The 13,449-nt window shown below is 42.7% G+C and overlaps 1 protein-coding gene across 1 annotated transcript in view; it reads left to right on the top strand.

Moving 5' to 3' along the window:
• Nucleotides 1–1,150: 1,150 nt before the first annotated feature.
• Nucleotides 1,151–13,449, top strand: part of LOC119373603 (PRELI domain containing protein 3B) — a 31,555-nt gene continuing 19,256 nt past the window's right edge. Inside the window, exons 1-3 of the mRNA XM_037643658.2 lie at nucleotides 1,151–1,367; nucleotides 5,306–5,471; nucleotides 7,781–7,867. Of these exons, the coding sequence (XP_037499586.1) occupies nucleotides 1,336–1,367; nucleotides 5,306–5,471; nucleotides 7,781–7,867 (285 nt within the window). The 5' untranslated portion in view covers nucleotides 1,151–1,335. The remainder of the gene's footprint in view (nucleotides 1,368–5,305; nucleotides 5,472–7,780; nucleotides 7,868–13,449) is intronic.

Here is a 13,449-nt window from a genome sequence, read left to right as displayed (position 1 = left end):
GAATACAAAAAGAAAGATGATATCAAACAAATACTAAATAGGAGTAAATACCATGCACACTCAACTCACCAAACAATCGGAGCACATACGGACCTTGAAGGTTGTTGCTCGTCTTGCCATTATTCTTGGTGCCACTTTGTAGAGTCGAAATCCAAGACATTTATGGCTGAGAACGTCTTAATCTGGTACACGCTGAACACAGTCTTCACGTCAATAAAGATGCTTCTGCGTCGTCTGAGCTTGCATAATTCCTATTGCTGAGCAGCGTCCCGGATCGTCTGCATGCTTACTGTTTTGATTGCAAAAGGCATAAAAAAGCACATCGCTGTTCATTCCGTGCATATGTACACCTGTCTATCTATCACACTAATTTGAAGTTATGCAGATCGAAACACACGAGGAGATCCGGAAGGATAACATTAGCAGCATCAGGTGAGTTGCACGACCACCCGTCACCTGCATCAGCCAGAAAAGCAGTCGCAAGGTCTTGGACAGAAAAAAATACAACACTCAATGACGAATGCTGATCCATTCCTTTAGAGATTTTACTCTTCAAAGGGGCGCCAAAGCGCAGGAATGCAGCTAAATGCACCGCGATGTATTCGGGGTGTTGGATTTATCCTATGTGAATAAGTCCGTAATTCCAATCGCTCTGCAAAAACTTGAATGCATCAGGCTTCCTCAAACACTGAGTTGGCCACGCACACGAAAAAAATTCGCTAACGCATCATGAGAAACAGAAGGGAACAATCTGGGAACAATCAACAAGTTTCCCACGTACACGCACGACCAGCGCAGCAACTACAACTGCCCATCTCGGAGGCTTTGTATCTCAACTTATCATAAATTACTTCAGGGGGCGGCGTCAGGTGGCGACACAGTAGTACGGTGTGCTCGCGCACTGTACACTTCTCGCACGGCACACTACTATAACACTACCCCATTCCAGTACACCATAGTACTGTGACGTGCTTGACCATCATTTTTTATAACATAATTGGAGACGGTCGAGCGCATTGTAGAGGACATTTGGCGTAGAATCACCGGCATACAAACTAAATTTTGTAATGCATACTTGAAAGCAAAACCGAAACCGAAACAAGGTTTAAAACACCGGAAGTTCGTCATAGAACGCTAGTGACTGCGCCTTGGACTTCCTCCCGCTTCCTCTTTCCGCCAAGGCTCGCCACAGCCGCGAACAGCTAGCTGACGCTAGTCGCAATTCATTCAAAAACGATACCTTTCCCGGAATTTGAAGCATCGGACGAAAAGGTTGGCCATCCAAGGCTTTCGTAACTGTTGGTCAGGTTCAACAATCTAAAAGGAACGCTTGAAATGAAGATCTGGACGTCAGAACACACGTTCAAGTAAGTGCGCGCCGTCTTCGACCTTGGAGGATCTGATGCAAGTTGTTTTGCTTGACAAATGCACTGCTTGGTGTCCACCGTGCTCGTACATAATTGTGACTGACGTTGTGGACGTAAAGCAACATTTATATCCATGAAACAGATGTTTGATGCACCTGGCATATAACTGTTGGCATCGACCTACAGCCCATTCAATCTTCCGTGTTCGGGCACTGCCGTTCGTTGGCCTAGCGGTATACAATGTGACAGTGTCAGTGTGTGTCGTTATACTGCTTTTTTGAGATTAAGTGTTCGAACTCTTCGGGGAGTACGTATATTGTTGATTCAAGGTTAACTTGGCACCTTTAATTTGCGGTGACGCTAAGAGAATGTATGAAATGCAGGACCGTTGCTTTCCCCGGTAAGACATTGTGGGTAGCTTCGCTCAAAGTTGGCTTGGGCGACGTGGTGCAGTTTGTTGTGCAGCGACTAAGAGTTCTTATCTCAATATTCTTCCTACACCCGGCTTAACGGAGAACCACCGTAGACTGCATGGTGGATGCCACAGCGGAAGAATGGTCGGTGCTTTGCGCCATGGCGTGACGTCACGGCCTTGTTGATAACGCTGGGAATGTTCCGCTCGCTTGCTGCGTTTCGTCGGTTTGACGTCAACCTCTCCAGTTTTAATTCGTGTGGTGTGCATTGAATGCCGCCGCCACAACTACTTTGTTGAAGACATGTTGCGTGCCTGATTGAAACATGCCGGTTTCAATCAGCCATTTCGATCTCGAGCATGTCCGATTTGCATCGAATTTCTCGACCGCATTGGTAGCAATCCGCATGTTCCGCGGATAAGCCAAATGTGATTGAACGTGCACCGTGTCATTCCCACACACGATTGCCCTCCACTACTTGGTTGCCATATTGGGCTACTCTTTATTTCTTTTGTCGTCTAAGAAAATTGATTTACCTGCATAGATATATCTGTGCTATTCTTTACCTTTGTACAGCGAAATGTAAATATTTGCGTTTAATCACAATAGTTTTAGAATAGGGTTCGGAGCACTTGCATTGCTTGTGTACATATGCTGTTTTCGAAATATAATGTGTGTACCTAAGAGGTTAGCGTAATATGCATGCACAGTGGCAACAAACGCTAATGCAAAGCTTTGTCTACCCTATTCTAAAACTAGAAAGTAGAGAGTTTTGAAATAGGGTTCGTAGCATTTGTGTTGTTTGGTTACGTAAGCTGTTTTTGAAATATAACGTGCCGACCCGCATCTTCCCGTAGCCACGCTTCCGGTTAGCATATGACGCATGAACAGTGGTGACAAATGCTATTGCAAGGCTTTACATACACTATTCCAAAATGCGCCTAATATTGTTTTAGCTGTACCAGTATACAATATGGTAATTACGCCAATACCGTACCGTTCTGATTGACACGCAGCCTTTTTTAAATGTCCTAGCCGTGCAAGTTGCTCATTGGATACGGTAACATGATGAGATGATGGCAGATAGAGCCCTTGCAGACTAAAAGAAGATGTGTACATTACGACCACAATGGTACAATATTGCCGTACTCACCATGTGGTAAACAGGCGCTGCTAAAGCACCCTATTTTAGAATAGGGTTTTTAGCATTAGCGTTGCTTGGGTATGTACGCAATTTTCAGAATATAACGTGTGTGCCCAAGGGGTTAGCATATGACACATGTGCAGTGGCAACCAGTGCTAACGCAAAGCTTTGCATACACTATTCTAAAACTGCCTAATAACCCCACTTCACTGCTACACAGACATCAAGTTAAGTCTGTAAAACCACCAATCAGCACTGCTTCATAAAATATGCATTCTTTGCCTGTTTTCATCGCTGCTAAGGCCTGTGGTTTGCAGCATATTCTTCTGCCAGATAACAAGCCTGCAACAGGTTTGTGGGGCGAAACTTTTAGCATGCACATTCTGTATATCTGTGTGGTGGTTATTTAGATGCCAAACATCCGTCCCGGTGGTCTCGTGGTTATAGTGCTCGACTGGTGACCCGAAAGTTGCGGGATTGAATCCATGCCGCGGTGGCTGCATTTCGATGGAGGCGAAATGCTAGACGCCCTAGTACTTAGTATTAGGTGCACATTAAAGAACACCAGATGGTCAAAATTTCCGGAGCCCTCCACTACGGCATCCCTCATAATCATATCGTCATTTTTGGACGTAAAACCCCAACAATTATTTTCATATTAGCTGCCAAACAAACAATTGTTGGACCCTGTGCTCTGTGTTGTGACAGTGAAAACACATTTTCATTCAAACTCGGTATCGTACATTTGCATAAAGCCCCAGTATCTATATGTGAAGAGACGAGTTGTGCAATTGACTTTTGTTGTTTTTAGGAATGTTGTACATTCTGCTCACCTCATGAGTAAATGTAGTGCAACGAATTTGAAACATTGAAGGCAAACTTTTAAAAACTTTAACATTAAAGAAAAGGGCATTGTTGTTTGTGTATTCCTCATTTTTGCTCTCAAAATGTGATTGTAGTGTATAGCTGCATTTCGCTGGAATTTAGCAACCCAGACATGCCTGCCTACTCATTTTATGCACACATTGTCTGAAATCATTATCTGTTATCATAGTAATCCAACAACAATGAAAAGGAGCAAGATGCTGACAGAAATCTATTCCTGTATTCATCTGTTCATGCTCTTCACACGGGCTGTCATCCAGTCACAGCTTTTCAATATAGTCGCTGTTAGCATCATGTTTTGAAGCATTCTTGTTGTAGAGCCAGTGAATGCCAGCTTGAAAATTGTATTGTAGACCTCTCAACCACTATGAGACAACTGAGACAGCCACTATGAGATCTGGCTAACATAGTGAATGATTTTAATTAACACTGAAACCATATTGTCCTCTTTTTTTCTTTGTTCTTGCGCACCGAAAAGTGGCTTAAACGAAACAAGTACTTCTCCAACGCGGAAAAGAGTAAAAAAAATGCTTGGATTTCTCCTTTATGCATCTATAAGGCACATTTGTAAACTTAAGCCAAGCTGTTCTCTAATGTAATACAGCTAAGTGTGAATATTTTAACAATATTTAATGCTAAAAAAGTATCCAACAAGCAGTGCATGTTAATGGCGTACTGTAGTTCTGAGCTCACCGTGGCCACGTCACAGAAATGAGACCAGCTGTGTAATGCAAATGCCAAGAACATGGAATCGGGACAACAATGGCATATGTTTATTATTCTCGTCACATTAAGTTTTGTAAGAAAAAGCCCACACACATTGAATATGTATTTGGATGTTTTTTTACTACGTTTTATGCCCACTTGGTGTTTTTTTTTATTTGACACTAGCTTAACAATAATCAAGATGTGTATTTTTTTTTTAGTTTTGCAAGGCTAGTATGTCTATATTTCTCTTGCTTCAGAAGAAAAAGTGATCTATGGTTCACTAGGCCATCGAACCTTTTTCGCAAGTTAAATACAAATTGTAGACAAATATCTGGTAAATAAACGAGATAATGGCTATTGTTTAAATGTGTTTATTGGAAACGCTAAAAATGAGAGCTCACGAAAGTTTCATGAAGTGAATTGGGGAACCTGTTCAAGTTGGTATGTTCTGTAGGAAGATAGCTTGCATTTGGAGACAACCCATAGATTTTAAGTGCCACAAACCATTTATATAGTCCTGTTTTAATGCCTCTCTGTGTTGTCTTAGGTACTGACCAGGTAATGCTGCAGCATATGTCTATGCTGCCAATGTAACTTTCTTTTTTTTTTTCATGGGAGCATTTAGGAATAATTCTGTGAAAAACAGATTTAATGAATGAGTGTTTACTCATCTGTAAAGCTCTCACCCAAGTTCATCTTTGTTCTGTGTACAGTTCTTAGTGACTGCTTTAAGAGAATGTTTGGTGGGTGCATTGTCATTGTGGCACTTTTTCTGGCACTTTACACAGCCATCCGTGGGAGACAGTTGCCCAGGCTGCATGGCGGAAGTACCCTAATCCAATGAATCCTGCTGTGGTCGGCATTGATGTTGTAGACAGACAGGTACACAACGGTGTCCTCAAGAGTCACCGCCTTATCAGCACAGCGTGGGGATTTCCTGCGTGGGCACAGAGGGTGAGCTGTTTTGTTGTGTCTACATTTGCTTTTAGTGTCTGTAGGTGTGCAAGAATGAAGTCTGACAATGCACATTCGTAAATATTGGGCATGTATTGTGACAAAATAGCCATTGTTTATTCCTGCGCTTTGACTGGCCTGTCACTCTATTTTGCTTGTTTCATGTTTTTCTTTCAATTAGATTAACTGAAACTATAATAACTGACACATTTGTTGTTTCTTCCTCACATTTATGGCTTGGTTCAATAACATATTTCAAACCTATATGGGGCTTTAGATGCTGTTGATGTGCACTTTTTTTTTTGGTCCTTGCACAAATGATGAGAAGCACATATTGTAAGCCTCCAGCATTTCACATTTTTCTCAACCTTTGCATTATATAAAACCTTTCTTCCCATGTGTTATGATGTAAATAATGCAATGAAAACTACTCATTGGTATGATTTTATGTTGGCTCTTATGTGAATGGACGAGTCAACATTATGCCTACTGTGATAAAAGCTGAAGACAGTGGAAACTAAAGTGTGTGCTTTACTTAGACCTAAATTGGTGCGTTTCATTCTGTGAGCTGTGTGCATCACTTTTCTTTGCATGCCACTGCACATCGTAAGCTAGTACTTGCCACGGTGACTTGGTGGCAGTGGCATGTTGCTGATGAGCGAAACCTTTAGAGCACATTAGTAAACCCAGCTATACTCCATCTCACCACTACCGTTCAGCACTACCAACGCTACTGGGTGTAAGTAAGCCACATGCATGCGCAGCAAAACATAGTTCCAGATATAATTACCTTACAATTCACTGGATTGAGACATTTGCACTTGTTTAGCAGATGCCTCTTCACATCAATGTGACATGTTTATTTTTCATCACATTTATGTCGTATTTCTTTAATTGTTGTATCAGTAACCGCCCGTAACTGTGGTTGCAAATCAACATGGCAGCGCCCATGCAGACGCGACTGCCCGCTTCGATCTGAACTTGCACTTGCTACTCGCCCACAGCGATGACAGCAACAAATGAATGGTGAAATGAACCATTGCTTTGTGCCATTTCACGATAACGACAAAGCATCAGGTACATTTTGTCGTTATTGGCGATATCACCTGTCTGTTTACACATGCCTGCTAAGCCTAACGCACCGAGAATTTGATAGTGGTTCATGAAAATAGTGCACTATATTCACGAACACACTGCTCTTGAAGCGTCAGGACATAAATATGAACCAAATAAAAGTGTAGGTATTGAACTTAAGGCCACACAAGGCACGACGACTACGTGATAAAATCGAGGTGGAGGGCACCAACATCGATGGGTGCAGCCATGTTCTTTCTTTTTTTTCGGCGCTGCCGTCTGCTTGCTTTGCCCAACGCACACGCGCAGACACCAGGGGGACGCTAAGCAGACGATGCGGTCCGGATGAGTACATTGTGACTGATTTTCTCCCTATTGGCTAAGGGGCCTTGTAGCCTCCGCAGTGTTGAACGGAACTTCTGAGATGGAGTATAGTCGAAATTCATTCGGTTTCCTCCACTATGGAATATAGCCTCATGGTTTGCTTTAGTACGTTGAACCCTACTATTGCACTTTTTAAAAAAACAATTATGAGGAATGCTTAGGACTTATGAAGATAGAAGCCTGGTTGAACCTTTTGTTAATCTGGTGTTAAAGCAGCTGCCTCTATCTCTGCTAATTTGGCATTCCCAGAATGCCTGCATCATAACATTAGGACCACATGTTGCTCTCATCGGCCTACTGCCGCAGCTTCATCCATAGCGGCTTCCTCCCGACAGTGGTTACATGCTAAACTTCGAGCTGGTCTAGCCTCTTTTGCCGTGGTTTACTTTCTTGGTCTCCCCCTCCCGCCACTAGGGCCTGGTCATGTGATATTTGTGCTTTCTAATTTTTTTTTTTTCTCATGCACTCGCTTGCTTTTTCATTTTTTTTACTCACATGAGCACCACAAAGACGAAAACATTCAGCTCGTGCACTTGTGTGATATATTCTGTAGCTCACAAAACAACCTTGAGAAAGATACATCAAAAGCTTTCGCCTTAAATATATTTTTGTGCTAGTGGTGATCTCTACTGATCTTGGTGGCCACTTTGCAGTAAGATGCAGCAGGGCACTTTTTGAAGTCATCCTGTTTGTTACTCTACTCCATAGAGTAACATAGAGTAGATGTTTAATTTAGTAATATACTGAAATTAAAACAAATTTTTTTCGTCACAGTTCCTGAATATTTAGCAGTGTAGTTTCACAAGACATTTCAGCCTAACATTATGCAACTTATTATGGCATGTGGGCAGATTCTGGGTGCCGACCGAACCTGCTATGCTAGCGAGCACTCTGTGGTGGACCCTGCACGGCGTACCATGACTATGCTGTCAAGAAATGTGAGTTCACTCTTAATTGTTTCTTCTCTCTGAACCTACTTTACGGGGTCATTGTTACTTAGGCTAAGGCCAAAGTTTGCATAGATGATTATTGAGTTGGTGCCAGGGTGTTGTTGAACAAAAAAAAAGGCAAGTTGGAATCTTATTATGGACATCCTTTTGTAATGAGAACGAATTTGAATTTTTTTTTTAGGTGTGAATAAATAGGTGGCATTGAATAGTTGTGGATGGCTGGTATCTTACCTCTTGTCTGGGTTATAGTATGTGTTTATTTGATGTGCAGTTGTCCTAGCACTATATTCCTTTGATAAGTATTTTCCTGTTGTGACAAATTGATTCTAAGTTTCTATTATAAATTGCTTTTCTTCATACAGTATGTGCACAGTGTCTTACAAGAGCCATTTTATTTGGACCTCATTTTCTTTCATATTGTTTGTTTTTGTTATATATATATATATATATATATATATATATATATATATAATAGTGTTTCCTTACCTGTACTGAACGTTCATAGTTTTCTTGAGAATGAGAGGATTAAAAAAAATATATAGAGGTCTCTTTACAGAAGCATTTGGCCTCTAACCACTGCCTATATTTCACTGGCCTGGAAGGTAGGCTCTGGTTAGAGGCTTTGCTTCTTTCTACCAGCACTTTTTTTTTACAGTGTCTGTCTTTATTGTGAAGTGATTACAGCTACTATTGGTACTCTTAATTTGCCTTCATACAATTTTCACTGTGGTGTGATGCTTTCTTTCCAAGGAAAACATGTGGGTTAAAATTGTAGGGGGACTACTTTCATATTAGAGGTTAATGCCTTCTTCTTCTTTTTTTGCTTTTACTGCAACAGCGGTTGAGTGTGCTTTATACTGGGTTAGTTTTTCTGTACATCTATAAGTCCCGTTACAAAGACTTGTCATGATTATGTTTCATTTGTCATTACGCCACCAAGTTATCCCTAGCCCAAGCATCCGCTGATTGATTGATTAGTGGGGTTTTGTGGCGCAAGGGCCATGGGTGGCCAAAGAGTCTTTGATGTGATAAACCGTCCGCATAGGGAAAAATAAAACTGTGCTCAACTGCTACCATAAGGAATCAGACCCATGCCACGGCAGTAATGTGTACTGGTACGAGTTGGGTGTGCTAATAACTAAGCTATTATGCAACATCAGTGCTATTACTGGAAGGTTTTCTATTCTACACAGACTATGAGAACAGCAGCATGTGTGCATGTACTTCAGAGGCCAAAGCTAGGAATATTGATGTGATGATATACAGCAAAACCCACATTATATGATCACGGCAGGCATGAATTTCGATGTGAAATGACTTCGTAATATTGCCTGGCCGAAATGTACTGCTTACTATGCAGAAAAGATTGGCTGTTCCGAACAGTTTTTTGCACTGTAGCGGATCATACGAATGCGTGAGCAACAGCGGCGAAGGTGGCAGCTGAGCCGTGGAGAACCATTCTCGGCGCGCATGAAGTGTGGAAGCTACCAAGCATGGGAGAGAGAGCCAGCCTTCGACAGCCTTACCTTTTGGCTCATTGGCAGGCACACCGTTACTGTTTTTTTTTTTTTAATATGCAACACTTGCCGTCTCGCCTCGCTGCCGCCAAGCATGGCTCTCTCTGCCTTTTGCGGAGTTCAGTAGTTAATGCGTGCGTTTTCATGTTCGCTTCATGTTACACGGTTTTCTCGTCTTTGGAGTTTGATCTGTTCCTCGCCAACATGACGCAACAGCGAAAGCCTAAGTCATTGCAGAAGTTTGACATTCTTTGTAAGTTGGATGAAGATCCAAAAAGAAAATGAACTGCCCTCACCAAGGAGTTAGGTTTTGCACCTTCCACTCTGCACAATTGTCGGTCAGCATGACTAGATAACACGCAATGCTAAAGAAGCAAAAACTGCACATCGTGTGCAGCTCAAGGAAGTTCTGTTAATGGGGTTTAGAGAAGTGATGGCGGTGGGAGTGCACATCATAGTTGGAATTGAAAATAGGGGTGAGCTGGGAGTTACTACTTGCACCGCGGACAATTCTGTCAATGCCATCTGCAACCGCGGGACCTGCAGTTTGCGTGCTGTGGAAGACATTGCCGAAGACCTTTCGACATCATAGCTTGATGCTTTGGTCAGCAAAGAAGAAGACTGTGCACTGCAGCAGCGACGGCCGAAACGCAATATTTGCTTCATGTGCTGAGCCGTGCGAAGACATCGAGGTCACAGTGAGGTCACATGTTCGCATTTTTACGAACCAGAAGGCAGTTGTTTCAAAAAAAAAGAAAATGCGGACGGATATTAAAGTTTTTGTGCCATGAATAAATTCATTTTTTCTTGTCTTTGTGTACTTTCTGATGATACGGTTTTTGGGTAATGCAAATAGTATTTCACCTGACCCTGCAAAATTTGTATCCCCAAGATTTTGCTGTATGTTGAATACATATAAATCGTTGTACTCGCGAAAACAGCATCGACAGTACCGAAGAGGTGACTTGACGATGTGAATGATATACCTGGAACATAGCAAATATTAAAAATAGAGGATGCTCCAAAAATCACACATTTGATGGAAAGCAACAAAGAAAGCATTTGATGTCACTATCGAAAATGACATTATATCGATTTTGCCACATAGTTTGTTACATAGTAGCTCACAAGATTTAGAACCACCAAGTGTCCGACACAGCGGTACTGCCCCTGTACAGAGATAAAAGAAAAAGAAAAATTGTGGCTCATGTTTTGTACATGGCACCATGTGATGTCACTTACAGGCATAAGTTGTGTAAGAAGATATGGCTTCAGAGTTTATTTGGCTTTGGAGGGCACAAAATTATCGCATTCAATCTTTTTTATTCTTGCTTTCAGCTGGATGAGTTCAGCATGCACAGGAAATAACTGATTGTGACATTCGCGGACGAATTCGACCAGGACCTTCTCCATTGTTGGGTAACAGTTGTAGGCCCATGGAGTGCTTCCTCTGTTAGTGGTTTGAAAGGTGCTATCGCAAGCTTCCTTCAGCCTGGACTTGTTGATTTGCATAGTTGAAGATGTTGTGCTGCACTTGGATTTCCTCTCACTTCAGACAACATGATTCTCTCTTACTGAAATGAAGCAATATACTGAGCTCTCTTCTCATTGCACCGGCTCCGTATTGTGCACAAGGCAGGCGTGAAAGCAATTGATGGAAACAGGCTTGATGAAACTCAAGGAAGAGCAAAGCTGTTCTGGATGGGTTTTACCAGAGAACAACTATGGTTTCATATGTCTGGTGTGACGGAATCCTGCAGTGTGCACGGGAAACAGTGGCACGCATTATGTAGCTGGGTGTACATATTCCTGTGCAGCCATTTCTGGGAGTGTTGCTGTGGTTGGTGACCTGCTGACAACGCATGTTACCATGTACCCACCTTAGCTGAGGCTGCATTCACCTATCTTTGAGGCATAAATTTGGCCTGTAGATTCTGTGTAGTGGCTGTGTGAGCTGCATAACTGAGGCCCATTAAAATGCACAAGCCATCTCTGCTATTATAGCACTGCATGGCTTCCGTAGCACACTGGTCTGCTTCGTCCACACGGCATGTGTCTTAAGCCGTGTCCAATTATCATAACATAATTAGCATACAGGGACTGTGCCTTGCATGGATGATCAGAAATCCCTAAGCGCACAGCTGACAAAAGATCAGGGTCTTGAAATAACACTTCCACAGTGAACATGTTGAATGGACAGGGTTCGCATGCCAATGACAGTATGATGAGGTCATAAGAGATACTCCAATTTCCTTATGTCCAGGCAAGCATTGCGGGTTTACCCACCTGACATCGTCATTAACATGAAATTCGATCTTGGATGAACATGGTACTGCCAGTGGTTGAATGCACAAAGCTTGACTATAAGTTTTGTGATTGGTCGGCCACCTTCACTAATAAAAAGTAATAATATGGCTACTGTGGCGATTAGGTGGCACCTGTTATTACACGCAGCACTCTGTAAGAACTTAAAGGGGTCATGAAGCACCCCTTGGGCTTGTTGAAAAAACACATCCTGCGGAAAGCTGACATGGCTATGAACTGCTCTGCCAAATACTATAGTCGTGCGCGCCGCGTAAAGGCCACAAGCGGAGCAGCGAAGTTGCCGTTTCCCCAGGCGCCCTCTTTTCAAACAGAGGCCGGTTCTCACTCTCGTCGGTGGGCGGGGTGTCTGGCAGTTTACGTCGCAAGAGACATAGCATGCTTATTGGCCGATAGCCGACGTAAATCGAGAGCGGCAGTTCGGATCAGATGCGCTTCTTGCCGCGGGGTGCCGCCACTTGCCGGCGCCGCACTCCTCAGTACACGGTAGCCGCACTCGCGCGAGCGAATCACAGCGGGAGAGCGATCGCGTTTCATGACGCGCGCTGACGTAACTTCTTTCCCCCATGCCATCCCTCCCTGTCTAGCTTCCAGTGCGCTCGTCGGCACGAGAAAAGAGAAAGCGCTGGGAGCGTGCGCCAAACCCCCGTAACTCCGCTGATCTTGACGGATTCGAGAAATTTTTGCGGCAATCGATTCGGGAGGCAGTAAACTCCGATACTGAGGTCATTACATCATTACTTGGAAAAGTGGTTCATGACCCCTTTAAGGGAAATGCTTCCCGGCTGGAGTCCAGGTGTTAACATTTTCCAGGGGTGTGAGAATATCAAATTTTCAACTTTGTAGCTCATTTGAATAATGGAAGCAAAGTGCGAATCAAATCAAATACACTCAAACCTTGATATAACGAAGCCGGATATAACGAATTATCGGTTATAACGAAGTAAATGAAGAATAGTCTTGTCATAGATACAGTGTTACAAATAAACGTTTATAACGAATTTTCGGATATAACGAAGTTATTCTCATGGCAGATGTGACTTTGTTATAATGAGGTTTGGGTGTATTTTTGAACATTATGAGTATACCACTACTTAATTTAGCAAAAAAAAAATTTTTCACCAACCAAAGATGAAAAAGCAAGCTTGTTTTACAAGAAATAATGTGCAAGAAACCTTTGCATTGTCCAACGCTAATGCGTGACAGTACCACATCTGCAGTTATTTAATGTCATGAAGGAAGGGTAGCTGCTCTGTATGTTAGAGAAGCAGCGACACCATTGTGCATGTCACATTTCCTCAGGCAACGAAACCAGCTGCTCCCTGGACACTAGTGTTGGTGTGTTTTAGCTTGTCCTAGTTTAATCCTCTAAGCATGCTTTCTCACTTTCGAGGTGCAATGACAGCTGATCGGCATGATGTTCAGTTCAGGAGCTTCATCGTAGGTTAGCCCAGAATAATGCTGGTTTTCTTTATATGTAGGCATTTCTTTTTCATTTCCCAATAGCTGCCTATTTGTTTTGGTGGTTTTCTTCAATACTATAACTTCAGCACTCTGTGCAGTAACGTGCATGGCCTCATGTGGCATTGCCATGCTCACCGCAGTGATGCTTGAGCACTGGTACAGTGTTTGCAAAAGTGCACTAAGGGGGGGATGTGGCAGCTCAAACCAATTTGTCTATTTTGCACAAAATTTCGTGGTGTTTAGCACAGGTATAAAATTCCTTATGCT

The sequence above is a fragment of the Rhipicephalus sanguineus genome, chromosome 1 (genome assembly GCF_013339695.2).
Source record: "Rhipicephalus sanguineus isolate Rsan-2018 chromosome 1, BIME_Rsan_1.4, whole genome shotgun sequence".
Taxonomy (NCBI): domain Eukaryota; kingdom Metazoa; phylum Arthropoda; class Arachnida; order Ixodida; family Ixodidae; genus Rhipicephalus; species Rhipicephalus sanguineus.
The sequence above is the reverse complement of the archived record's forward strand: the minus strand, read 5'-3'. Positions and strand labels throughout refer to the sequence as shown.